Source organism: Egretta garzetta, unplaced genomic scaffold, assembly GCF_000687185.1.
Source record: "Egretta garzetta isolate BGI_Z169 unplaced genomic scaffold, ASM68718v1 scaffold204, whole genome shotgun sequence".
Lineage (NCBI taxonomy): Eukaryota > Metazoa > Chordata > Aves > Pelecaniformes > Ardeidae > Egretta > Egretta garzetta.
This window is the reverse complement of record NW_009259424.1, coordinates 937495-964660: the sequence shown is the minus strand read 5'-3', so window position 1 is coordinate 964660 and position 27166 is coordinate 937495. Positions and strand designations below refer to the sequence as shown.

Sequence of the window (27166 nt, the reverse complement as noted above, 5' to 3'; positions counted from 1 at the left end):
AAGTTCCGTATTAAAGCAGTACAGACGAGCAGTGCCTACATCCTAGGTCAAAGCCCGCTGCCTCCACACCGGCCCCACGCACTGCCCCCCGGAAGGCATCCCCGGAATACCTTCCGGAGGCACGGGAGCAGCACTTGGTTGGTTATGTCACTCCCCGACGTACGCCAAGACCTTCTAAGCCACTTGGACAACTTATCGTAAGATACTGAAAATACTCTGAATTCCAAATTTAAATAAAGTGATATTATTCCCATAGTTAAGTTGCAGATCAATTAAATTTATTTTTTTCCAAAAGCTATTTACAAGGATCTGTTTTCTATTTTACAAAAAGTTACATCAGGTAATTTTAAAAACATTTTTCTTTACAAAAGCTACATAAGCAACTACGCTGAGGTGCTGGAGAGGACAGCTGTGTTAGCTTTTGGAGCATTAACGAAACGTCTATCCTCAAAAGACAAAGCTGAGCTAAACAAAGTGCAAGAACAATTAAAAGACCTGCTTCAAAGCCTCCCTTTTTCCGGTTAGTAAGACTATTCCAAGCCAACAGTTGAAGGAACTACCGGGCCGGTAATTCTGCCGACAGCTCGTCGGTGCTGACCAGAGCGTGGCGATTCCACGGCTGGATCCCAGCGCACGAGCGGCTAAAGGGAAGAGGGCAGACTGGTTGTAGTGCGGTCACGTGGAAGCGAGGACAATTTACCAAAGGGTGTATTTGTATTTGCCTAGGGCAAGAATTTACAGCAGAATTTGCCATCAGCGTGAAGAGTGGTCAGACCTAGACGTACTCAAAAGTGCTCTGGAAAAAAATAAATGGAAGTTTAGGAACAAACTCTGGAAGTTTGAGAAAGATGATGACAACGTAAGGAAGAACCTTCCTGCCCAGCGCAGAAAGGACGCGGTATTTAATCCTAGCCTTTCTCGGTGGCTGACTCGCCCTGCTCGAGCTGTACAGTGACTCCACGTACAAGCTTGAAAGCGTGACTTGCGTGGAAAGAACGCAGAGATGCTTGTTCGAGGTTACAGACATTGTCAGGCAAAGATTTTGTGATGGACATCTCTCTTTTAATGGAAACACGGGTACGGCAAATTAACAGTTAATTTTAAAAAAAATAATTCGGCAAAATGCACCTTCCTTCACCTTGTGCCCAGAGGCACTGTCTGTTACTGGTCTGGACAACATCTCCCCTTACGCCCGTGACTACAAAGAACAGAGCTGTCAGTGCAATATTCCTGCATGTACCAAACCTTGATAGCTGAGAGGACATAAACAAATCAGGTATTGGGCAGTAACTTGTCAGACCACTACGTTAATTGCATTACTTTTTTTAAACACAATTTAAAACCGGCTACCGCAGAGTTCTGCTTCACGACAGCATCTCAGAGGCACGTTCTGCAGCAGAACCGGGCTGGGCTCGTTGCAGGTGAGCAATCGCCTTTTTCAGGATCACCGTAATGACCAAGATACTCATCAAATACATGGTAACACTGAGTCTCCCCTCTGAACCGCCCTGCCTCCTCCAAGAGAACTTCTAAGCCATTTGTTAGCCTTAACATTGTCACCTGTATTTTTTAAACACCTGCATTTTCGACGTTTGGGTCCCATTTTCTCTTACTTGTTTCAACAGGAAGCAGACAGGTAATTCCTCCATGGTACCTTCAAAACACAACTCTCGCCTGCTTACCTGAAATTCTGGAAATACTGCTGTACATTCTTTAGTTGGTTGGGGGTTTTTTTTTTTGTTTTTTTTTTTTTTTTTTAAACAGGATTAGCTAAATACCAAAAGGTAATAAATATCTTGTAAAATAATCTTATGGCACGTTAGAAGAGCACCTCTGTATAAGTATTGCATGGCAGGAATCGCAGACCCGAACCGGCTTTGGTGAAGAAGGCAGAGGCAGTTCATTGTCAGAGCAGGCGTTACAGAAGATCTCGCCACAGTTTCTACAATGATGCTAAACAATGGGGAAAAGATTAAAAATTACAATTTACCACGGACATGTACTCGGTAATTGCACACCAATCAACAACAGAGGCAGCGCAACCCAAAATGCAACTCCTCCCGCTTCTTTGGTCTGAGCGCGGAATCAGTTGTCAAAAGGTAATTCATCTAAATCCCAATCTATGACAGACAGACAACCACAGACAGAGATGTATATGGTCTGTCTAGGGCCACGTGTGTATATATATATATATGTTATGTATATATGCTTTGCAGATTTCATTTAATCCCTGGATTAAGGGCATACTGTGCTATATAAAAATGATAATAGAAGCAATGATACTCAAGACAGTGGATGATTTGGTCAGGTCGCTAATTGAGATTGAACATAAAAAGGTAAAATAAAAATTCCCACACACATTAGTAAAGCATGGAAATCAAGATCACATTTTACTTTAAAACAACAATACACTTATCATTTCTTAAGTGTATTGTATTCAAAAATTCCATAAAAAGACCTCCACATGTGTCAAACTGTAACAGTGCCAGAGCTGACAAGCATTTGAGACGGTGATTCCACAAAGCAGGGTGAATAATTTTGAAGTCTGTTCCTCTGTGGCACTTCACCAACAGGCAAGTGGTTTGTTTTTTTTTAAATTAGGGCCCAGCCACATTGTATGTAGCAAAGAACTAGAAAGACATCTCAAAAACAACTACGCGTTGATCTGAGCGTTGACGTTACATGCCTTTCATTACCTCTAAGATAATTAATATTTTTCTCATAACACATGTAAACAAGTTGGAAGAAATTTTGTTCAAGATTTACCTTCCTTTTGGAAAGAGAAAATTCCTTTTCACATAACTTGCAATGTGTAGCCTCTTTGTCCTTCAACCAAACCTGGCCCTGCAGAAAAAATTATCACAACTGTGTGTATCTGATGAAGTTAAACGTTGGGTTCCAGGGGACGAGACAAACCAACAGCGGTACATTTAACTGCCCAAATTGCTTAACGCCCCGAAACCAGTACAGTGTCACAATGACACTCTAGAGCAGCGCAAGACCGCTCCAAAACACTGCAAAACCTTAAGAGACAAGACAGAGCAGGAAGAGGTGCAAAGAGAACATGTTCGAGAGAGGAAAGCTGAGCTGGGAAAAGCAGAAAGGTATCCAAGGCTCAGAGCTGAGCCTATGTCCCTGCCCATCACATAGGAACAGTCCCCAAGATGCAGGGAAGCAAAAAAACCAGGACAGTGTCATGAACTGTTAATTTACTTCTGCTTAAACCAATTAATAAAACCAGGCATCTGCTCAACAAAACCATTTCAGACACCTTTACTTGGACTGGCATAATACGCAAGGTGGCATACCACGTGATGGAACACGTGCAGACAAAATCCCTGCTCTCAAGCGCTCCCTTGCACATCTTTAAGAAAATTCCAAACCTCTCGACATTACGGGTCTTGTTTTACCAGCTTTGGTGCTACAAGTTTACTTATTGATGGTGATCAAATATTTATTGATCACTGAGAAGCAGTACGTAACTTCAGCTCAGCTGGGTACATATTCTGTCCCAGATACACGTTGTAAAAATATAGAAGGGCGTAGCACTGCAGGAAAAGCATCCAAGTGCGTAGCTGTACATCAAACCAGAAATCAAAAGCAATTGAGTATCTTTTCCCTGTGAGGCTTCAGGGAGTCTGTGGTTCTCTCCCACCGGAGGAGGTCATACGATGAGTCTCTTCTCAATAGTTGCTGTTGGGAGAGAAGTCTTCTCATGCTTATAAAATATTTCAAAGGGAACAGTCAAAAAAAAAAAAAAAAGTTTCTCTTTCCTCCAAGTACTACTAACCTGCAATGCTTTGTTCGCTTCTTTTATATCTTCTATTTTCAGCTTTGATCTAAAAGAGTAAGATAATGTATTTCAAAGTTCTATATTGTCAGGTATGGTCTAACAACTTTAAAAGCTGTAGGTACTTAAAAAATGATAAGCCAAGTACCCTGAACTTTCAGTTAGCATTTTATATTACAGCAGCATCCAGGAGAAGCAATCAGTATCACGCCCGGCTGTACCAAGCACTACACAAAGACAAGCTCTCTCCAAAGAGCTCAGAATCCTTTGAACGGCTGTAAATTTGCTTGGGGTGACGTCGAGAAGAGAAATTTGTACCAGCGTAGCTCTGTGCCGGTACCTAAAGCTAGCACACAGCGTTGGTACAAAACCAGAATTTAAATTTCTGGACTTGTACAAGACCACATTATGTCATTGTGGAGAAACCAGCCTCCCCACAGCCACCCAGTGCCAGGCTGCTCAGAACTGACCGAGCCACAGCGTATATACCAAGTTATTCTATAGGGCATGAAAATCCACACGAGGCACGGCACAACCACTTAAAGGACAAGAGAGCATTAAATTAAACTTTAACGACACGCGACAATAATGAGAGCTGTGCTCAGAGCTTATTGCTCACTACAGTCTGAAGGGGTTTTGCTAAGGTAATGCCTTACAGCCCTACAGACTTGGTGACAACGGGCTACGATCGTCATATGGAGAAACTTCATCTCCTCAAGGAAAGGAATCCATGAGCATGCATCCTCACAAAGAGATAAGCGCTGTCCTGCTGGAGCCAGAGCTGCTACCTTCTACTTAGGTTCTTCTTTGGGAACGCTGCACCATGCAAACTAGCCAACTGTTTTCAGTGCAGAAAAACTCCTAATGTCCCCAGGCCCTTTTAAACCAGGATTTTCTCTTCAGAGCACTGTAATTACCCGTGAGTTCACAGTAGCTCACCAGCCAAAAATAAAACTAAACAGATCTGACCTAACTAGACATATCTATTTTTGATAACCGGCTAGGTAATGTTGTCCACACGACCACCACCCTATTATTTTTCTTAATTCAAGCTTGTATGACAAAAATAATCGTTATAATGAATAATGAAATTACTCGCTCAGCTTGGATGCCAGTTCTTGGAGAGCAGCTTCTTGGTCTTGACATATCCTTTTCAGTTGTTTGTTCTTTTCCTGAAGTTTAAGGAACTCCTTAAAACAAACAAAAACCAAAAAAACTCGAATTATTCTCAAAACTGCATTTGCCTACTGTCTGGAAAATGGCTACTACCCAAAGCTGATCTTACTGAGATAGCCAAGTGAAAGAGCCATCCATCACATTCCCTATTAAGATTCCCAATCCAATTCGAACAGCAACAACTCAGGATTAAACACGCTTAGACCCCAAGAGAAGAAGCATTTTTGCTTCCGCAGTCCTCTCCAGGAAGAAAACAAAAACGACTGATTGCAGAGATCAACACCACTATACAGCTGCGTATACCAAGAGAGAGAGAAGCTGAAGCACTTTCTGGCCTACGATGAGAAGATAGAGTCTTCAACACAACTGAGAAAGGAAAACGAGGATTTAATTTTTCCTTATTCAGAATTCTGATCTGAGGACTAAGTGGGGACTAAAAAAAAAAATTTTTTTGGGTAATCTATTTGTGAGAATACGCTCATCTTTCCTATCTACTTGCAGAAATTCTTAAAAATACCATGTCTAAGTCCATAATTAACTTCGCAGTCAATATCTAAAATACTAGTTAAGTTTTACTGCAGAATTTACTTTTTTAAGGTTAATTATTTCTTGGGTCTCTATTCTCAGATGAGACACAGTTTCCTTTTCTTTTTGAAGATCATCTTCCAGGGTTTGCCGCCACTCTTTTTCTATCTTCAAATCTGTTTCCAGCTGAAGCCTAGAATATGCAAAACAACAAAAAAACCCCAATCACTGTGCGGAACAGTATCATTTTTAAAAAATAAAATTAATTTTTAAAAAATGAGTTTATATCTGGGTGCAATATACTATTGTCATAATAAACAAACGATGTACTTACACATTTTCTAAAAGAGAAATAAAGTATCAGTATCATATATCAGTATCATATTTTAGACATCGATGTAATAAACAAACCAAAACACCGTAACAGAAAATGCTTTTAAAAAGAAATTTATTTAAAGGACCAAGAACATGGCGTCATTTTGAAGAGCTGACCTTTGTAATAAATGAGCAAGAGAAGATTAACCACAAAATTCTAAAGTATTTTTAAAACATGCGTAAGGGAAAAAGCCCCCTTAACCTTACACAGCTTGCTTCTAAAATAAAACAAACCAACCAACCAACCACGCTGCCATCGGCGATGCAGACGATGATTGCACGTATCCCTGGTGCTTATACAAGTCATTTAATACTACACCCTTAGACATAAATCTTCCATTTTTAGGCTAAGGCTATGGCATTTTGAACAGAACTGAAAATAAAGGAGGAAGGTCTTTAAATTACTATTCTTATTGAGCTTCCTACATAGTTGAGGTTCAACATAAAGAAGGATCTAAAGTCTCTTAGTTTAACTGGAGTCCAGTTAAAGGAGTTAGGGCTGCTCTGATGGAAGATCCACTCTAGCTGGAATTTCACTCTCAGTTTCATGGAAGCATTGGTGTTTAGAATGTTACGGAGAAACCCAAAGGATGGACGCACACCGCTCAACCTCCTAGATCGAAATTGTGCCAACACAATAAAAGAGGAAAAAATCTGAGGGTAGTCATGCAAGGTTTTTTGATGGAAAACCTGTTACCACGTTAATTTTCCTGTTTTAAAACCAAAACCATTTTTAAAGGAAAGACTTACATTTTGGGACACTACCTCAGCATCTGGCTGGAAAAGATCAGAAGTGAACATGACCTTGAGGTTTCAGAATTGCAGAATTCTAAGGCTGGGGTCTGAACTGTTCTTTTGCCAAAATCTGCAAAGATGACTGTGGTAGTAAAGTGAACATTTGTCATGACAGTTAAACAAGTTTATTAACATTCAGAGTTGTAGGAGAGGCAGGGTGGGCCAATAACTGGATTGGAAATCACTAATTTTTACGCCCCAATCCTTCTTGTGCCACAGATTTGCACTGCCTTAAAGAATTTACTCGTTATCTTTCCAAACAGGGAAAACACCTGCCCTTACAGGGACCTTTTTACATTACATATTTATTTAAATCCATACTGAAGGATTTAACAGGAGAAAGGGTAGAGGGTTGGCTTTTATATTACTTTTTAGTATTTATGTGTCCAGTGGATTTTTATTTTTTATTTCCTCCCCAGTGGTACGTTAAACCACTTCTACCTTGTCCATAAGCCTGATCAATTAAACTATTCTTACGGCATTTCTGTTTATCCTACTACATACTTGTGGGCTTTGTTAGAAGTGTGTATTACTACTGCTACTATGCTACATATTTTCCCCCACTTATGATAATTTCCTTGTGAATTAAGCCGGCACTTTTAGACAAAAAATACTGCTGTTCTTCCCCCTCCTTTCAAGCTGCACACCATTTTCGAGGCATCCAAAGGTAGCTTGACTTTCTCAGAACGGCATGTTTTCTTCCACCTTGCCAGTACTTAACATGAAGATCTTCAGTGTTTACATTCTGTTCAAAACCATTTATCAACAACACAGGACATATTGCAATGTAGAATGTTTACTGCTGTATAGTTTTCCAAACAGGGAACATATACTTACAGCTGTTTCTCCTTCTGGGAGAATTCTTTCTGCAGACTTTCCGATTTATTCACATATTCCTGTTTAAGTTTCTCATCCTCGGCCTCAGCCTCCATTTGAGCCTTCTCTGCTTGCTGCAATCTGGTGTAATTCAAATCAACTTTGGGTAAAACTGAAGCTAGAACTAGGGTGTAGAGGGTGAAGAAGACAAATAAAACAAAAATGGGGAAATAGAAACATTTCTAAATAAAAACAAAGTTTGGGGGGAAACTCACAAACTCAAATGAGAAATCCATACAATGCCTAGAGAACTAGCTCCTGGTTTTTCATACAGTAAGAGAGTAACCACTGTAAGTAATCACTGTTTTATTTTATGCTCATGAATAACAGATGCCAAAGCGTAACGATACATATTTTAGAATTAAAGCATATACCTTAATGCTTTTTTTTTTTTTTTCCCTTCCTTTAGCATATGTTCATGTGTTATTTTTGGAAGCTTTTTTTGTTGTGGTTTTGTTTTTTTTTTTAAATAAAACCTGTAAAAGTACTTGGCTCCTACTAATCACCCATTAAGACAGGGCAGAGCATGTGTAGTGCAAAAGCAGCTCAAAACAATTCAGGCATAAGGCTGAATACAGAGCACTGCAATCAGACAGCAAAAAAACCCCCACTTAACTAGCCTAAATACAACAAGACACACCCTGACAGATCCCACTACATTTATAGAACCTCAACTACATCATATTATGAAATTAATTTAAATAATCTGTATTAAAAATAATGCATTCTTACACTGATTAAAATAGCTCCATACTATAGACAAAATAAATTATACCGATTAATCGAGAAGTGAGGGACTGGGTTTTTTTTTTTTAATTTAATCTTTCCTGTCTGAGTTCCAGGGGTTTGTTTCTGCTTTGGCTAGCACTCCCCTTGGAATCCATTAGTTCTCTGTGGTTGCTCTCTGCTTGGTCACCTCTTCAGTCCAAAAAAAGATGGACGTAAAGTAACAAAAGTAAAAGTACTAAAATGGAACTTGTGCTGTATCATGGCTGCACCTGTCTTGATGAAAAGGCAGGAGAGGAAAAGGGCCTGTAAAATACCACTGAACGTCCCCACCTGCTGCGTCTTGTTTAACAAAACTGTTTCAAGCGCCTCTCAGGTAAGCGGTGGGAGAAATCTGTGATACTCTCTGTGCTTGATTTCTCACGTCCCAGCATCTAGCTGAGTGCAGAGTAACTCACAACTCCCAATGCCAGCTAAAAAGAAATTGAGTCAGCAATATGTCTACATTGTGCTTGTACTGATGAAGTTGCACCAGCAGGAGTTTCCAAAAGCTGCCAGTAAACAAGGGGAAAAAGACTGGAATTAAACTACCTTATAACGTGTGTACTCTCTCATTTAACTATACCGGTTGGTTTAAGAATGTTCCCAGCCACATTTGCAATGCTAGTGCAGAAAGGGGCAAAACATGTACGGAAAGGAGAATACTGGGAAACAGCAGGGTCAATTCACCCGGCAAAAGCAGCTGAATGAAGCTACATGAGATAGTAACACCAAAAGCCAGTTAAAACCCTCCCTAACTCACAAATTATACTGCAGGTTAGTTTCCACAACCAAGGTAGAAAGGGAGCTTGCTACCCAAGAAACAGGCTAGCCAACCCAGGCTACAGCACCATCCTCTAGGCTAGCACCAAGGCTAACTGCACCGCTGCAATTCGGACAAATGCTGAGCTGGACTGAGCTCGCAGCAGGATCTGCGATTCAGATGATGCCGAGGCAGATACTTGTTTGCATAGATGACTCTGAGATGGTTAACACTCCCATTTCTGCTATGGTCTACTTGTTGTTTTATTCAAACATATTCAAACATTTTATTCAACATATTTATGTTGTTTTGGTTTGGGTTTTCTTTGAGAATAGGAGATACTTATTCTTGTTTTTTAGCAGCCAACCCATGTTAAAGGCTCCTTCCGATTCCAAACCAAGGAATAAGGTAATATATAATCATGGAGTAGAAACCCTTTCTGTATTATTGCATCCTGCCCCCGCTTTTGCAAGCACATCCCCTTCTGCTGAAAGACCCTAAGATTCTTTTCCCAGGCAGCTTCCCCTCCGCACTTCAGAGCAAACAGCGGGAAGTGCACCAAGGGCAGCCAGCAGCTAAAACTCCCTTATTTCTGCAGTGCAGGCAAGCAGCAACACAAAGCAGAAACGTGAATTGGAAAGACTGCCTAATGATGGGTGGAGGGGAGGGGGGGGAAAGGGGTTGGGCAAAACCACAGGTTATGATTACAGTGCCGACAAAGCCACAGACAGGCAAGATCCTTAGCTGACAAGCAAGTTAGACAAGTTCAGGATCCAGGCCCTGAACGTAAATCCTATTTATTACTACAGCTTGCGCCGTAGCTATCGTGGTGTAGCTGTTCTAGGCAGGAGTCACAGCTACAAAATTTGCTAGGGCATGCTGCCCCCCCTGCCTGGAGCCCCATCCAAGTCCAGGCTCCAAACACACTTAAACTCCATGAAAATGTTTTACCTCACGTCACATCAGCAAAATGGAATTGTGCTTTAGGTGTTTTACCCCCCAAACGCTGTAACTCTTCCACTATACGTACTGAACATCTATATTGACACCACCCTCTTTTTTTTTTTTTTTCCTAAAATATATTGTTCTGATATAGCACTCAAGCCCCCATTCCCCAAGCTCCTGTCACACTGATTAAGAACACAGTGCTAGTTACAACCAAAAAATCCAACAGAGAGCATGCTTTCGAGATAAACACAGCCTAAAAGTGAAACAAATAAGCAGGGGAGAAGGGCAAAACTAGTGAGAAGGGCTACTTTTTAAATCTGTTAGTAGCATAAAGAACAGGAAAAATCACTAATTAGAAACAAATGTCATAAAAATGTAGTCAAAGTAAAGATAGCTGACCTTTTAAAATAAACTTTGCTTGACAATTAAGAAGTGATTAAATAGCATTAGAAAACTAGCTTACATTTGCTTAATAATAGTGCAATAATTTACTTTTTTCTTTTTTTTTTTTTTTTTTTTTTTATATAAGGGGTAAAGTGAGATCGGAGATGATGTTCTTTCAGAAAACAAAACAGAACCCAGCTACGATCAGTTACAGTGCAGGATTTCTAATAGCACTTTATATTTAAAATTGTAATTTTAAAATTCTTAAGGTGAGATTTATCAGTAATTATTAAACAGAGCAGATCTGGAGGAGCTTTCAGAATGATATATCTTTGACAAGCTTATACTGGTGCTGAGCTTCATTGCTGGCACATTTGATGAATGACATTGCAATAGTCCTAGTTTGAGTTAACAGATCTTTGTCACTTCATGAATGCAGTGGACAAAAATCAAAGACAGATGAAGGCAGCAAAATAGTAAAAAACAAAAATTGGGATAAAGGATAAAAAGAAAAAGAAAAAAAGAGGAAAAAAGGATGTCAATAAAAGAATACTCATGTCACTATTTTTTTAAATACATAACCATGTTTTTCATAATCAGATTTAAATGAAAAAAAAAAAGACATGTCAAACACCAACATGACAGGGCTTATGGATATGTTATATTTTACAATTAAAAAGATCAATGTCGCATATAGACCACTAAATTAAAACATACGAATCACATTTTAATACCATGTAATACATGCAGTCTAACCATAACGTAAATTCATATCTTGGAATTTTAGTCTTTCACTTTTCAACCTTTTAGTGTAAAAACTCATTATGTCATTGAAAATAATGGTACTTCCAAAGCAATCAATAACAATTTTAAGAGCTTCAGCAAATACAGCAGTGATCCATGAAGGCATTAAACGTTTATATTAAGCACATGCTTAAGTATAAGCAAGATTAATGCTTTGGTTTCTATTGCATTTCATTCAGGTGGGGGGAAAAAAAAGGTAATAATCAATCAGGATTTTCAAACAGCTGAAAGAACAATTTTTGATACCAGCACAAAAATGCAGGCTCAGAAGAAAGATGGTGGAGGAAGAAAAATGAAAGATTAAGTTTGTGTAAATAAGTGTATTTGTTAAAAAGAAAAAAAAATAAATCAAACAGTATAAATTAAAGTTAGTATAAATTAGTTAAACTAATTAAACTAATTAAAGTTTCAGAAAGGTTTTTTTTACATTTTCTAGTTTAAAGTTACATTTCAGTGGCAACTGTGTAGGGATGCAGTAAAATGTAAGGGGATGGAGAAATGAATGAAGAAAAACAAAGATGGGCCTGTACCTTTGTTCTAGTTGTTTCATAGCTGCATTAATTTGATTGGTCTTATCCTCTAATCGACCAATTATTTCATTCTTTTCTTTCATAGCATCTTCAGAAACCTGTATTGCAAAAAAGGTTAAAGCTGAAGTAGGCAAACATTACACTGTTACCGCTTTTTTTTTTTTTTCTTCAATATCTGAGGGGAAAAAATGTTAAAATGGCTTCAGGTTTTGACTCTTTAAACATTCCCATCTAAAAAAAATGTAGTCGACAGTACTTAAAATTTTATGCCTACCAATTTGTAGCTTTGTACTTTGCAATTGTAGATGCTATTTAATAAGTATGCATTTTTTCATTCTGGCTTGCTTTCTTAGTTAATTATTTTGCAAGTCAACTTAAATACACTGATTATCTTTTTAAGTAGCCCATCAGAACCTTACCAATAAAGAACTAAGATGCTTAGTCCTGGAAATCCCCCAGGTTCTTCAACTCTTAAACTACTACATAAGCCTAAAAATCTTTTAGAAGTTTTACTAACACATTTCACAATTTTGGTTGCTTGCAGAGCTGCTTCAACCACAGCTTGAAGATCTAAATAAAAAGTAGAGCATTATCCTTGCTATACAGATAAACACTATAAACTGCTCCCTAAACAGCAGAAATTGGGCATGACTAAACTGGTCTACTTTGCCAGGAAAGTGGGTCTGAATGTCACTAAGCGAAATCAGCGTTACCCAGAAGCAGTCCCCAGAAGAACAGCTTTAGAAGAAAAACAAATCCCTGCAGGTCCTAACATACCAAAGAGCATTCTTTTCTCACTTTTCTTTCACTCTGTTTATATTTCTCTTCCTCTGGTCCACGGTTGCAGGTGGAAAAGTAGCATCCTTTGTCCATCATCTCAGTTACCTCTCTGCAGCATCCTAAATTTTCCCCTCATTCTGCCACAGATTTGACTGGTTTCTTGTGCTGTTTTTGATAATGTATTCCATAAATCAAATGTGTTTTCTGCATAAAAAATTCACTGCTAAACTTCCCTGGTGTTGGGTCATCTGTTAACTGCACACTGGGTCTCCAAGATCCATATTCTCCCAAAGAACCATTGCATTGTTACAGATTTTCTTAATTTGTTATCAGATTAAATGGAAAAAGCTAAATACAGGTTGGGTTTTTTTTTTTTTAAGGCAACCCTGTTTTCCAAATGCCTTTCCGTACTTTGAAAGCTCAGATCTCCTCTTTAACATCTCACTACGTGCCTACGTTCTCTTGGGTTTTTATACAACGCAGGCCAAAAAGTGCCAATATCACCAGATACACTATTACTCTCTATTCCACAGCACGTTACTAGGCCACAATCTCATTCTCATGCTCTTTTCTTCTAGAAATCCACTACCATTAAGTGACTGCCTTAAGAACTTCTTTGTGTGAAATCAGGCTTGCATCAGTAATGTTCCGAAACGACAAGCTGACCTCAGTGGAAAGAAACCAAAAATTAAGGAAACAGCAGTATTTAACTAAACAGAACGGAAATGCGTCTCTCACTCCAATCAAAGTCGTTTCATCAGTTTAACAGCAGATTGTTCCTTTACCTGCAGCTTTTGGTACATTTCCATGTTAATTGCTTTAACTTCATCAAGCTGCTGTCGAAGGCCTATGAGGGTATCCTGCTTCTCATGGATGTCCTTCTCCAGCAACTTCATGGCAAGTTCTATCTCATGTTTCATACTAACTTGAACCACTAGCTCGTTCTCCATATCCTATAAAACACAAACACGATGCCACACGGAATATTTAAATAATTATGCAACATTTTATCTGTTTTGAGAAAGACAAAAGCTAACTCTTAACAGAGCTGCAGCACCACTTATTTCAACACTTCAGGAATTCCTCCCCTCTTTAACATTGCAAATTATCCACTACATAAACATTACACTCTCGTGTACTTCGCGACCGAATTTTTTTTTTAACTTTGGGAGAAGAAGACAACTCACATAATAAGAAATTACCCTGCCAGTGTTGTACAGAATTGCCTAAGTATTCATTACAAAAATAGAACTAAAGGATTTCTATTTTCAGAAGAAAGATTCAGCATACATATAGAGCATACAGTATTGCTAATAACTTACCTAAATATCTCTCAACGAATATGTATTTTCTTTACTATGCTTTAGCAACACTGTTACAGAGATATTGATGCACTGGTTGTTCTGTTAAAAAACTCTTATTATTACAGACAGCTAGAGAGAAGGCAATTAAAGTCAATTAACGGCAGCCTTTAAGCTCAGCAAGAGCAAAACTAGAAATATTTATATACTGACTCTTCTCAAGCATAACCTTTTCTAGAAGTGCTGTGTAATCCTAGAAAAGAATACTTACTTGTCGAAGCTGTGATTCTTCTCGAAGCTGTCTACGTGCTTCATTGTACATTTCATCTAAACCCTGCCTGGAGTGTTTGTATGTCTGAAGTTCTGCTTCCACATCCACTTTAGTTGCCTACAAAGATAAAGAGAATCCATCTTTCCATCTTTCTTCATCACAAATTTAGCAACTAATAGCATAAATTTTACACCTGGGGCAAGGAAAGCTTAAAAATACATTCTCCAAGCACAGTACAAACATTGGAAAGAGCTGTTTCTGCTATGTGGTCATTAAGTTTTATAATGAGAATTGAGTAAATCTAGCAAAATAAACATCTGTACTGCAGTACAGTCCTCCTTCAGTAAGTCACTAATACACAACTGTTTCAGTACTGAGCAATCCAAACAGCTGCTTAACCTGTGCTTTTACCAATTATACTCTAAAAAACATACAAGAAGTTACGCAAGGAGCTACAAATCACAGCTTAAAAAGAAAGTTCAGCAATTGCATAAACGATTACTCCAAATGACATTCCATATAATTAGACAGGTCACAGTGGACAGTTTCCCAACTAAAACATGCACTATTTTGACAAGATTTTCAGGTAATAGTGCCTTAAATGCTCTTGGATATAGCTTACAGCCTAAAGAAAAAAAGAAGAAAGGAAGAATAGAAAGAATACAAGGAAAAATGCTACAAAATTTGCATATGGTTATTAAACAATCTAGTGTCCTATAATTTCAATATATTTATGCCATTGTAAAGCTTCCCAGATTTAATAGGTCCTTTCCCTAATAAACGTTGCTCCCTAATAAAACTATTGTTTACTTCAAGTTGTAATGTAAGACCATTTGAATGACCATGAACCACACGATGTTGCTATGTTAAATGAGGTAGAACTAACATACCTCTAGATGATGCTGTGTTTTCATTAAAATAAGGGTATTTTCACTCCTTAATTGATGGTTTTCTTCCTGAAGTTTAATTATATTGTTTTTGGCTATTGCTAACTAGGGAGAAAAAAAAAAAAAAGGAAAAGCAGTGTGACCAATTTTGTGAGTGGACATAAAGAATAAAAGTGTTCTGATGAATGCAAGACCAAGACATTCTCTGCTCTATTCTCGCAGTCTACCAAACAGAGGTTTAATAGTTTTTAAAGAAAACATAAAGCTCCTGGTTTTAGTAATGAGTCACTCTCATTACACAACAGCATGCATATTCAAGATACGTCATTATTTCATGTCTGGTAAAGAATATGCTTTCTTTTCATTGCTTCATTGTGACTTCAAGACCCTCAATTCCCTTTCCTCATCCTAAATTTTTTCTTTCCATTTGGAATCAACTATATCCAGTTTTGTTGTTTTTTGGACATCTTAATATATCATATGGAGCAATTTACATGAGAAAACCTCTCCGAGATTAAAAGGAAACTTATTTACAAAAGAGGAAACATTTTAACTGGACTCTACAGTATATACCTTATGCTGATCAAAATACGTGGACAGCTGGGCTGAAGGCTTGTAAAGGAACTGGAATACTCTGAAAATTAACACTCAGAAAAAAATGTTTTCCCTCTATCTGGATACATGAATACCCAGAATGAGCTCGCTATCCCTTCAATAGCTGAATTTAGACATTTCAATTTTCCACTTCATTAACTATTTCTCAAGCAGCTCAGATTAAAAAAAAATGTGTTCTCCCTTATAAAACTAAAAATATTGGAATCTAGTCAAGCATCAAAGAGAACCGTAGATATAGGATATAAATACAAAACCAGAGCTAGACAAGTCTAAAAACTGTATATAAACATATGGTAAATAAATAAGAAACAATCTTTCGGCTAAAGCTGAAAATGGTAACTGAAATTGCTTGGTGAACTACTTTCTGTCTCTTTGTAGCAACTGGTGTCATCCATTATGGACTAGTCATCTGCACAAAATCAGACTGACAGCTGGCATTAAGAAAGGCTTCTCTTCTGGTTTTGTCCAAGGTGGAAAATTGCAATGTTCTACAGAATTAATGTACCGATGCTGCAGGCTACCTAGGCAAGCGGACTTCAAATCCCTGCAGCTACTGCACCTTTTCTTCAAGCCAAAATAATGGTATCTGAACATATTGCACAGAACTTATGTAGAGTAAAATAATGTAAGTACATTTAGAAAAACTGTTTGAGAGTAAATAGTATCTATTATACATTACTAAATGAAAATAATACCTCTTCGATCAGTTTAGTGTTTGATTTCTCTAGTGAATCAACTCTTGCATGTAGACTGCTAACTGTGCTACTGGAAGAGAAAAAGAAAAAACAATATTCAAAATTACATCAAAACTCTTTCAACCAAGCTCAAAAGCTTTAATGAGAGGTACAGTGATAAAAGGTTAAGTGCTAAAAGGTCTGCTCCCATTATTTGAGGTTTTCCTAAATGTAAGAAAATTAGTCTCCTTTGTTGAACTGGATACTTCTTTCCACCTCCCAGTGTCATCCCTGTCGCTTAAACCCCTGGTTGGGTGTGACTTTACATGTATTCTCCCTTTCCTTTATCCTCACAACTATATTGTATCCAAACATTTAATGAGTTCCCTTAAAAGACAGTTTACAATCTTCTTGGGTCCACCCCCTTCAAATGAAACCATTCTCCAGGTTCTCTTCCTCCAAACCCCATTTATTTTACAAAATCATTTGCTTCTCCACATTTTTTGAGATTTATCCTCAGGATACCTCTTTCTTGATGCTTCTTGACTTCATTTATAAGCCTCATCAGAATTTTATTCCCTTCTCTTACTCTGTGCTTTTTTATCATATCAAACTACATCCATGCCTTCTCCATTACCTGATTGCCTATTTCTGCTGTAAGCACCCTTTTTTAGGCTGCACTTCACACACAGAAAAAACCCCATTCTGTAACACTGTTTACTTTTCCACTTATTTCTACCATGGTGTCCTCAGAAGTTACCAGTTCATTCCTTAAGAATGGCAAGGCAGCGGAGATTAATGCATTTTAGGATGTGTGGAAAGGAACAGCTGACCTGAAATAAAGTACAAGGGTTGTTGAACCACTGGTTTGCAAGTAATTCCATGCATAAACCAGCGTAGGATCACCTGAAATATGACAGCTATCATCGCACAAACACCACTATTCTTTATCCTCCTTAACTTAGTTTTGTTTTGCTCCATTTGACACACTCAGTTATTCTGTCCTGTTGGAGGTTTCTGCTCAGTGACTGACAGAGTTTCAAATCAGAATATCTTTACCCCAACAGTAGCCATATAGTAACTAAGGATCAAGATTACCAGCATTAAAAATGAAGAAATACGAATACATTTCAAAAAGGGATCAAGAAGATCAGGTATACGACGGATTCTACAGAAGTTCATTCTGGGTTTGTTGTCTGGTTTTGGTTTTTGTTTTTCTTCTTCAGCTCCTTGCACTGTGTAGTTTTGTACAGTACTCCTCAAAGAATTACAATCACTGTTCCTCTACTTGTATAGTAACACACACAGCAGCGGACTAGGTTTGCCCCATCCAGCAAAGTAAGGGGGAAAGGCTGCTTTCCTGAAAACTATTTTTACAGGAACCACAACCTACAATGTTTAAGGAGTTTCCAGCAAGCAATGAACCTGTTCAGTTTTGGTCCTTGGCATTAAAGCTACAAACTAAAATATTACGAAAGGCAAAGAAACGAAAACATGTGGATTCACCCAGAACACTCAATAATACTTTTTCAAAACTGTTAAAAAGAATGAAGTTAAAATCCAGATCAACATTTCATTTGTGTGAAGTTATGAATCGTGAGGACCTTGATTGGTTTTGACCTGCTGTTTTTCATTTCTTTGAAGAATAAAGGCTCTGACTGTCAAAAACAAAAGCAGGAAAACTGAGACTTCCCAAGTCTCTCCAGAAGAGGGTATCCTTTCCAACTTCACTACATTCTGTCTAAACATGAAGAATTTGCACCCCTTTCTATGAAGTTCTCTCTCACAAAGCTGTGGTACAAAAGGAATTATAGGTGTTTTACCTGTAAGCCTGGACTGACATGCACACTTCGAAGTAATACTTACTTCAGTTGCCTGTTTAGCTCTTCAACATAATTCTTTTGGTCTAAAATTGCAGCAATCTGTACATTTCTAAAGCAAGCACATAATAGAATTAGCTTTAACAAAATTATGTAGTGAACCACGTACTGAAAATACACCTATCATATGCAAATGTCCATCTTAATTGTGGTTTTTAAAAAGAAAGGAAGCAACTTAATCTCACTATCATGAAGTCATTAACTTACATGTTGTGACACCAGTGAGAGACAAAAAACCCCAATGGCTTAACTGCAAGCAGTTTGTCTACATGGAACATAAGAACGTATACAGTTTCAAAAGAAAAAGGATGTTCGTTTACTCTGCCATAACTATGGTTCTTTGAAATACTGACTAAATCCCAGACTGAGAGTTTAAGGGTTAGCAGTTTCTTTTTTACTGCCACCTTGCACTCCTCCAGTACTGGCCATCAGGTAAAGGAAGTAGGTGATATTTCTGAGGCTTGCTTCAGAGTGCAAACATTTGTCCAGCTAACTAGTAACACAGAACAAAGTAGTGTACTTTTCTTCTCAACACTGTGAGATCAGAAAAATTCATCTTTAGGGAACCTGACTTATTTCTACACAGAACAGGGACCAGTCAAAAAAATAACTTCTTAACATGCAAAATCTGCGGTATCTGGTGAGGACATACCTTTCCTTACCGCCGATGTCGTCATCACTCTTTAAATACATAGAGAAATCGATCACCCCAACCTAGGGGAAAGCAAATGCACATGGTTTCATATAATACAAGTGATTGCTGTTGATATTCACCATCTTGTATCGACATAATTACTAAAACCTCAGTTACATCAGCTTTTTTAAGACTGGTCCAGTTTCAGCCAGAAGCACAAAAACCAGAACTGTAACATTTTAAATAAGACCCTCTATTTTTTTTTCAAGTGTAGTCTCACGTATTTGTTAAGAATTATATTACCTTTGAACAAAATTAACATGTGCCAGGTACCAAATACCAAAGAAAAGATGATTTCCTAACCTCTGACTGAGCTTAACCAAGAACTTACAGGGAGACTTTCATTTGGGGAATTATCAGATGCTACTCAACCCTATCACTGATTGAGCAGACTTCTGATAATTTGTCTGGAGTGTTTCACATGATTTCCTACCACAGCACATCTCCAAAACTGATGTTTCCCCCGTGTTTAACTTTTCAACATTCCTTGCCAAATAATGCTACCTCTCCACACTTGCTGATTCCCAGGTGTGCCTACTCAACTGTATTCATTTTTTTAAACCTTCTAAATCTGAAGCTAATTAATTTATTTTCTATTCAATTGTAATTTAATCATATGTACTAGAAATAACATTACGATGAGTTCTGCTTCCAACTCTATTCATGAGTCTCTAAAAATAAAAAAAAAAAAAAGTATTTCACCACGTTTGCTTTACCAAACCCCTTCCTTTTTGGTCTCTAGCAGCCTTTTCACAAAGTATTTCTATGTCTCTGATCCACTGCTTCCTTCTTGAGCTCCCTTTAGCTTTTGAATACAAGTACCTTCCTTGGTTTGTACAATGCTCTCCCGTCAGTTCCCTACAATGGTCTTCTACTTGTTCTTTCCACATCTTTTCTAAAAAGTCTCTTCTCCAAAAGCTTTTTTAGAAACATATTTTGCCTATTAAAGCCAAATAGTGTTTCTATTAAAAAGTGAAATGTTACCTCTATAGAGGCTACTTTGTTTTAATTCTCTATGTGTGCATACACATATTCCACCACTGAACAGCATTCTCCTAACATACCAAAACTATGCTCCCAGATGCAACTTCCACCATCCTCCAGCAATTTCTCTTTCTGCTCAATACAACTTGCTTCTTCTGGCTTCTCAGAGAAGGTGCCTGATTTACAGCACTCTTCACAAACTGAATTATTCTAAAAACTCATCTGGACAGCCACTACTACCTTCTTAAATCAAGTTTTATCTCCCCTCATACAGCAGAGCCACCGAATGACCTAGATAACAAAGGTGTGGCTAGCAACAGATTCTGTCATTTGTAATACATGCAGATAATTCTCAATACTAGAAAGGCACATTGGTAAGTTTTTCTACAATTACAGGCCTTTCAATATTATGTCTCCTGGTATACAAGATCAGTGCTTAAAACGTTAGGCAGTAACTAGAATGAACAACCGAAGACAAGTTAACGCTATGATTCGACAGCACACATACCCAATTAGCTCTAACTTTTCTTTGCCATAGAAACTGCTTTTTCATCAAATACATGCTGAAATACAGTAATAATCAGAGAATCATTTAGGTTGGAAGGATGTTTAAGATCACCAAGTACAATCATAAACCTAACACTGCCAACTTAAACCATTAGGATTTTTCCATAAAGAAGCTGGACAAAACCAGTCAGGACCGAACAAAGCCTACATCTATTTATAAATACTTGTACATCTGCCTTTAAAAAGAATCCATCCAGATTTTCTTGGAAAAGATCAGAGTTCAAAGTGGAAGCAGTTTGCAAAGGAGGAAGAACTCTAAGTCTTGTTCTGCAGATTGAAAGCAGTCACCCTCTTATAAAGTCTTCTACTACACTCTGCGAAGCAAGTTTTTGTTTCAGGTCCTTGAAACATTCCTATTATGTTCCAGAACAACAATAAATGAACGGCATGGGATAAACCCATCATGGAACTATACTTCTCCCACAAAGGAAACGGATAAGTTACACAATTAAGATAGAAAGAACTCTGCATTGCTACTATTGCATCCATTGGATGACGAAGCATAAAAATTCACCTTTGCACTCTGACAATTATTACCATCTGAAGGTCTGACCCAACTGACGCTGAGGTTAATGCAACAGCCCCCACTGATCCAGGAGCTGGATCATGCCCTAAACTGTCTCTAGTAAGATTGCTACCAAGTCACAACTCCATAGTAACAAAATTCACTGTACATAAAAATCTTACGGATTACATGTACGTTACTTTACCTGTACTGACTTACTTGTGAATCTAGATCTTCTCCCTTCACACAGAGGTTGGCATCTATCACATTTAACCCAACTAACAGCCCAACAATAACTGCTCCTTCTTCCTCCATCATTAGTGCATGGTACTCATAAAATTCACTGTTAAAGAAAAAAAAAAAGCATCTTATTGGTATATTCAGTATATTTACATGCAATAAATTAATAATAAGTGACATCGTAATCTGAATTGTTTCTCTTATTTTAGCCTTACCCCAACATCTTTAAATATGAGCTGGGTCTGCCCATACATTCACCTCATAAATATTTAAAAATTGAAAGTGCACGGTTTGCCTCAGAGGCTATTACAAATAAAGATTTGGCTCCACAAATCTGAGCCAGAAGCTGCTGGAGGGCTGGGAAATTTGGGGGGCAAGACTTATTTTGCCTTAAAAAAGAATTTTTAAAAAAAAAAAAAAAAAAAAAAAAAGGCTCTTCACTTGCTGTGAGCCACTTTTGAACAGAATACTGCAACAGATGGATGTTTGGCCAACACTTGAGCCAGACAATTCTTATGTTGTTAAGAAACACCAAAGAATGCAAAAGAAGAATGGTATAAAAAATTACCTTGTATGAAGAAAGGTCTGGACTTTAATGAACACATGCTTGAAATTAAAGAAGCCAGATGATATGAAGATGAAATGGGTAAGAGAAGAGAGAGAGAAAGGGCTGAAATGCTAAAAAGGTTTTGAAAAGAAAAACACTCCACTAAACAACAGAGCACCAATGTTTCCTTCCTCCTCCTTGCATTTTCAAATAAAGTTTTAGACTCTACGAAACAAACTGTGCATTCAATGGAAACCTGACACACCAGCAATGTCTAGGCATACAAGAAAAGTCTCAAAAATACGCGTAGGTTATAGAACTGAAAATAAGATGACAAGTTTTTTTTCCTTTTGGGCTTCAACTACCCCATCAGAAAGGAGAAGATAAACCAGGAGAGAGCAATGCCAGTTTTAGAACCGTGAAAGGAGAGTTCAAAGCAGTAGTCCTCCATGCAATGGTAGTAGCTAAGTAGGAAACCGTGCATCTGGTAGGGGCGAATTCATCTCCTCTCCAGAGGTTTCTAGTCCATATTCTGCATGGCGGAGGAATGTAGCGGGAGCCCTTCCCCATCAACCTCATCTATGAAAGAACAGTTAGGCAGGTTGCAGAAGGCCCACCTACATGATGGGGAGGAAACATCTCTTCACCCATCAGCTGGCCCTCAATCTTGATGAGGCAGCGGTATTTGGTCCCTCTACCCTGAGGACTGGAAGAAATCAGCCCACAGGCCAGAAGCTACACCTCGCTACACTAAGGATACATTAAAAAGTAGTGAACAGAAAATAGTAATTTTTTTCAGGAGACTAAACCTCTAAAAATAAATCATAAACAGAATCCACTTAATTGTTTACCTGAGAAGATCTCTCTGAATTATTAAACAGCGAAGATAGTCGGCCATTTTCTTCTGCATTAGCGCTAACCGTAACCAGGCCCGGGCACGGCCCAGTGGTGTTCTGAAAAAAAGGGCATGAAGACAAATCGTCCCACATCAACAATATATCAATTCATTCACAGTCTTAAACATCTTATCAGTTGACTGGTAGAGCAATTGGTATTTCTGAAAGGTTATTTTAAATTATTAGTTGAGTGATGCAGTTTGGGAAGCCACAAGGTCTAGACTTTGACTCCAAGCTTTGGGATAATATCAGAAAAATTTTCATCAACTCAGCTGGCTCCTTCGGAAGAACAGGAGCAGAGAAAGCACAAGAGCCTGACAGTAAAATTAACTGTTTTGCTCAGAGAGTGAAAACACGCAACTTTCTACACACTGTTGTAGTTGAATGTGCTTTGTCCTCACACAGTACAGGACTAGCAGCACGGAAAGAATTTTTAAGAGTGGTGCTCTTTTCCTGTAAGTACCTTCTTAACCTGACAGTGTCTGTAAAGATAATCTTGGAAGTCCTGTTTCTAGCTGAAGTAGAACATCTGCAACAATTCAGACTCCTTCCTGCAACTTGCTTACAAAGTCTTCAGAGGAATTGTGAGAAAAATAACCAAATGTTCCTTACAACTCATCACGCAAGCTTGCCTTCCCAGTCCTATTCTCTGGGTCTACCCAGTTCTAGCTTTAACTCATACTTGTTTACAAACTCAGTGGTATCTTAGAAAAACAATTTGAAAAAGGTGAAAACATACGTAACTGGCAAACATTAACATCCAACAAATGAAACCTGGACCTTTAGATCCTCCTCTTCTAGTGCTTGCACACTTAAGAAGCACATAAATGCCCTATCAGGATAGGACGAGTGTAACACGCTTGGCAAAGGGTATTATTTCATCTGGCCAAATACAAGAGTAAATAATAATTTATATACCTATGTGCTGTAGATAAGGTCTACAGCTATAAATTACAGCCCTTATGCTGCCATATACCAATCACAATGTAACCAAACCCTTTTGGAATTTAATGTAAGGCAAATTATAAAGCTAAATACAAAAGCAGAGCACAGAGGAATGGGAGGAGATTGTAGTTCACAGCACAAATTTACATTTGAGAAGGACCCTACACACAAGAATCTGAAAAGCTGCCTAATCATTCCTCTTCAAGTATGTTACCTTTCGTTTTTACGCAGCCTTTGCTGACTAGACTCACTGTTTGCTGCAGTTCTAGACTGCAGGCTGTTTGATACACAGCCTGTTCCTTTTTGCACCGTTTTTGCCCACCATTCAGAAAACTTTTCTCCCAAGAACATCAGAAAAGAACATAAAAATCCTACTTTTTTAGCTGTTTTGTGCAGAACATGAAAAGCTAGCAACATTCACCTGTGCTCTCCCCCAATATCATGCGCTAGCTGTTCAAAGGCTTGATTAATGCCAAATGGAATCATCAGACACCTGTAGATTCTCCATCAGGCCCTTTATTTTCTTGCTGTATTTTACCAATACTACTTACTTAAGGCCAGGCAAATCTCTGACACTTGCTGCTATTTCCTCAGCTTCCGGATATAATTTCTCCACAAGTTCCAGAGGACCCCAGATGGTTTTATTGTAACTTAGAAAGGATTTTCTTACTAGGAAAAGAAAAATGAAGTAACTGAATTAAATTACTGGAGTAGCTTCCTTCAAAATAGCTGGTGCGATGAAAGGGTTAACCACTGAGCCTAGACTTCCAGGTAACAGGTAACTGCCACACTGGTCAGCTCACCAGTACCCAAAGCTATCTGCCTTTGCTGGAAACATAAAACATATGTTGTGAAGTATTAATAATGACACGATTAATCATAAAAGGTGACAATTTACGTATTTTCTTCACTTCTTAAAGCAAGATAACATGCTCTGATTTTGTCTCATTCAAGAAAAGGAAGAAAATTGGCATGTTTGGGATAAGAAACAGGCAGCTAGAGCAATTACCACACCTTTAAGGCCGTGCTTCAGGCAGTGCTCCATGACAACAAAGAACTGCTGCAAAGGTGGGTAGTCAGAATCCAGAGTTCGGCCAAAGCTCAAAGCTGATTCAATGAGTCCTTTGATACTCAGTTTAGCCATGTTCAGTAAATTTGCTCTTTCTACAGCTGTAGGGTCCTTTACAGCTAAGACAATAAAGAAAAGAAAAAGAAGTTATGGTTCAAGTTTTGGAAGAGACACAAAATAATAAAATGCTTCATGGCCGCCTTGTTCAAAGAAAAACTTATCTTAATCTAGATAAACTCAAAGGAGTAATTCAGTAAGTGCTATAAATCACCATGTTATAGAAAAGCATCCACCCCCACAAACACCCTCACAGATCTCACGTTGTTTTAATAGGTGAACGACAAAGCGAGGCCGCAAATGTCAGTTCTCAGGTACCGTGCTGTCTCAATACATCCCGAAAGCAGTCAGTAACTGCAAATTAACACAGGCATCAAAGCTGTGCTCCAAAGCTCTGCTGCGTAACAGCAATGAGCGCCCTCACCATGATATCAAAGCACTGCTCCTATTAACATAAGTGCCTATTTGGTATATTATAGTCTACCTACCAAAACAAGACATCACTCATGGTATACATCATCACTTTCCGCTGCAGTCTTAATTTCACAGTGGCAAAAACACCTGCTTTCCTTCTTAGGCTGTACGTAGTCTCAGCCAGTAAACCACGAGCACTTTCAGGAAAATATTACATATTACATACTGGAAGTTCAGCTTCTCATAAAGCTACAAAATATTTTCTACACAGGAAAGCTCAGGAACTAAAGGGTTTGCTTTAACTTAAAAATGCTTTTGGTAAACTTTATAAAATGTACACTACAAAGATACATTCGGGGATTAAATCTAGTCAGTAAAAATCCATAGCTTTTTTAAATCATCTTCATCTAACAGAATGGACAAGGTTTCTCTTCTTAGAGCTCCTGCTACCGAAACCAGAATGTTCAGGAGATTCTTATTTTCACGTGTACCGAAGCAGTTCAAACAATCAGGCCACCCTCTATTTTGCCAAACTGAAACAGAGACTAAGCAACCCTGTGTTTATTCACCATGATCAAACTAATTGGGAAAGAAGCAAAAAAAGTTGATGATTTACTGTTGTCTGCAATTAAATCTAGCAAATGACGTAAAAAAAACCAACAAAAACAAATGAAGAACACAGAGGATCTTTTTTAAAACACTGAGACACAGATATCAAAGTATCTATACAGATTTGTGTCTGAGAAAAAAACGTGAGCCTCTTCCTCTGGAAATTCGAGTATTGCTGCATGACCTTATCTCTGCACATCAGAAAGCATAAAGAACTGTATGCATTAAAACTAAAAATAAAAAAAATGAACTATTATAACAGATGTATACTTTCTCAGTTCCTCAAACCTCAGTGAAATCACTCGTCTCGTTTCTTCAATACCACAGCTTTAGCTATTTAGGAATTAGATATTAGAAACTTAGAAAATTACTTTCTCATTTTCTATATTCCTAACTGCCCATCAAATATTAAATTACCATATTACCCTACAACTTAACCTATCTCAGTTTTCTAGGGGGAAAAAAAAAAAAAAGACCGACATGATGAACTTGAGATAACCTTAAAAACTACTTTTACAGTCTCTCAATTTACCAGTACTTCCAACAGAAACCACTAAAAGATGTTAGAAGACACAGCAGGCAATTAGCAACAGCGCTCTGGTGAAAAATTTACCCCGTTAGCAGTCACGGCTCCCCAGTTTGTCTCTTGACTTCTTGTCCACTCAGCCACCAGGGAACAAACCAACCCGACCAAGAGCAGCCCCAGTCCCCCTGGCTGGAACAGATGGGGGCTTGCAACAACAGGAACATCTCTGATGGCAAAGCTCATGTCAGACCGCCTGCTTTTTTACCAGGTTTGCTACTGACAGTACTAAATACGAATGTCATTGCAGAAAAAGCCTCGTTCAATTCAGATTTCAAGTGGATAGCTCTCCATCGCTATGTACTCAAGTCTCCTTCCCCAAAGGCATCTTACAAATTCCTTTTTCAGGTGACCTCATTTTGACTTTTGGAGCTGATCCTCCCCACAGACAGACTTCACGTCTACTGTCCTCCTGTCAGCCCTCTTGCTTGGTCTTTCAGAGGCAGAAATGCATTTTAGGCCTGTTTTAAAGCCTGGTCTATCTGCACATGGCTGTTTTTCTTCAGCTGCTTCTTAAAAAAAAAGATCAAGATTTAGAATTTCGCATAGCATGTTTTCTAGTAACTGCTGGTCAGGGATCATACGGGGTCAGCTGGACATACATGGAGAAAAAATGAGCTATGAAGGGCCCTGAAGGGCTTTTCTCACCCCAAAGCAGCAGCCCCCGAAGGACCTATTTGCAGGTGGCACTGATGTCGCCAGCCTCACCCAAGCCTGACTAGCAAGGCTTGGCCCAAGAGAATATTCCTCTCCCAGTTTGGATGAGCAGCCAAACCCTTACTGCCAACAGCATTTGCAAAAAAAAGAAAAACCCAAACCAACCCAAGCGTGTAGTCACGACGGCTGCAGGAGGGCTCCCCGCACCCCCCGCCAGCCAGCCGAAAGCCAGTATTTTCCTCCACTAAAGCGTGCCCGCC

The 27166-nt window shown here is 38.5% G+C and overlaps 1 protein-coding gene across 6 annotated transcripts; it reads right to left on the bottom strand.

The window, feature by feature from the left end:
* Positions 1 to 1726: 1726 nt before the first annotated feature.
* RUFY2 (RUN and FYVE domain containing 2) lies at positions 1727 to 26449 on the bottom strand. 6 transcript variants are annotated; one of them, XM_009636989.2, is made up of 18 exons: positions 26280 to 26449; positions 24532 to 24705; positions 24069 to 24186; positions 22528 to 22629; positions 21109 to 21232; positions 18792 to 18853; positions 18126 to 18191; positions 16281 to 16350; positions 14974 to 15075; positions 14084 to 14200; positions 13297 to 13464; positions 11732 to 11829; positions 7499 to 7618; positions 5555 to 5684; positions 4886 to 4980; positions 3791 to 3839; positions 2767 to 2844; positions 1727 to 1953 (listed from the first exon to the last, which is right to left on the bottom strand). In XM_009636989.2, exons 2-18 carry the CDS (start codon positions 24659 to 24661, stop codon positions 1810 to 1812), a joined length of 1773 nt encoding a protein of 590 aa, XP_009635284.1. In that variant the 5' UTR covers positions 24662 to 24705; positions 26280 to 26449; the 3' UTR covers positions 1727 to 1809. The 6 variants fall into 6 exon arrangements, with proteins under 6 accessions (XP_009635284.1, XP_035748421.1, XP_035748422.1 ...); XM_035892528.1 differs by lacking the exon at positions 26280 to 26449 and adding an exon at positions 25132 to 25220; XM_035892529.1 differs by lacking the exon at positions 26280 to 26449 and adding an exon at positions 25132 to 25220 and having other exon boundaries at positions 16281 to 16347.
* Between the last annotated feature and the right edge of the window lie 717 nt (positions 26450 to 27166).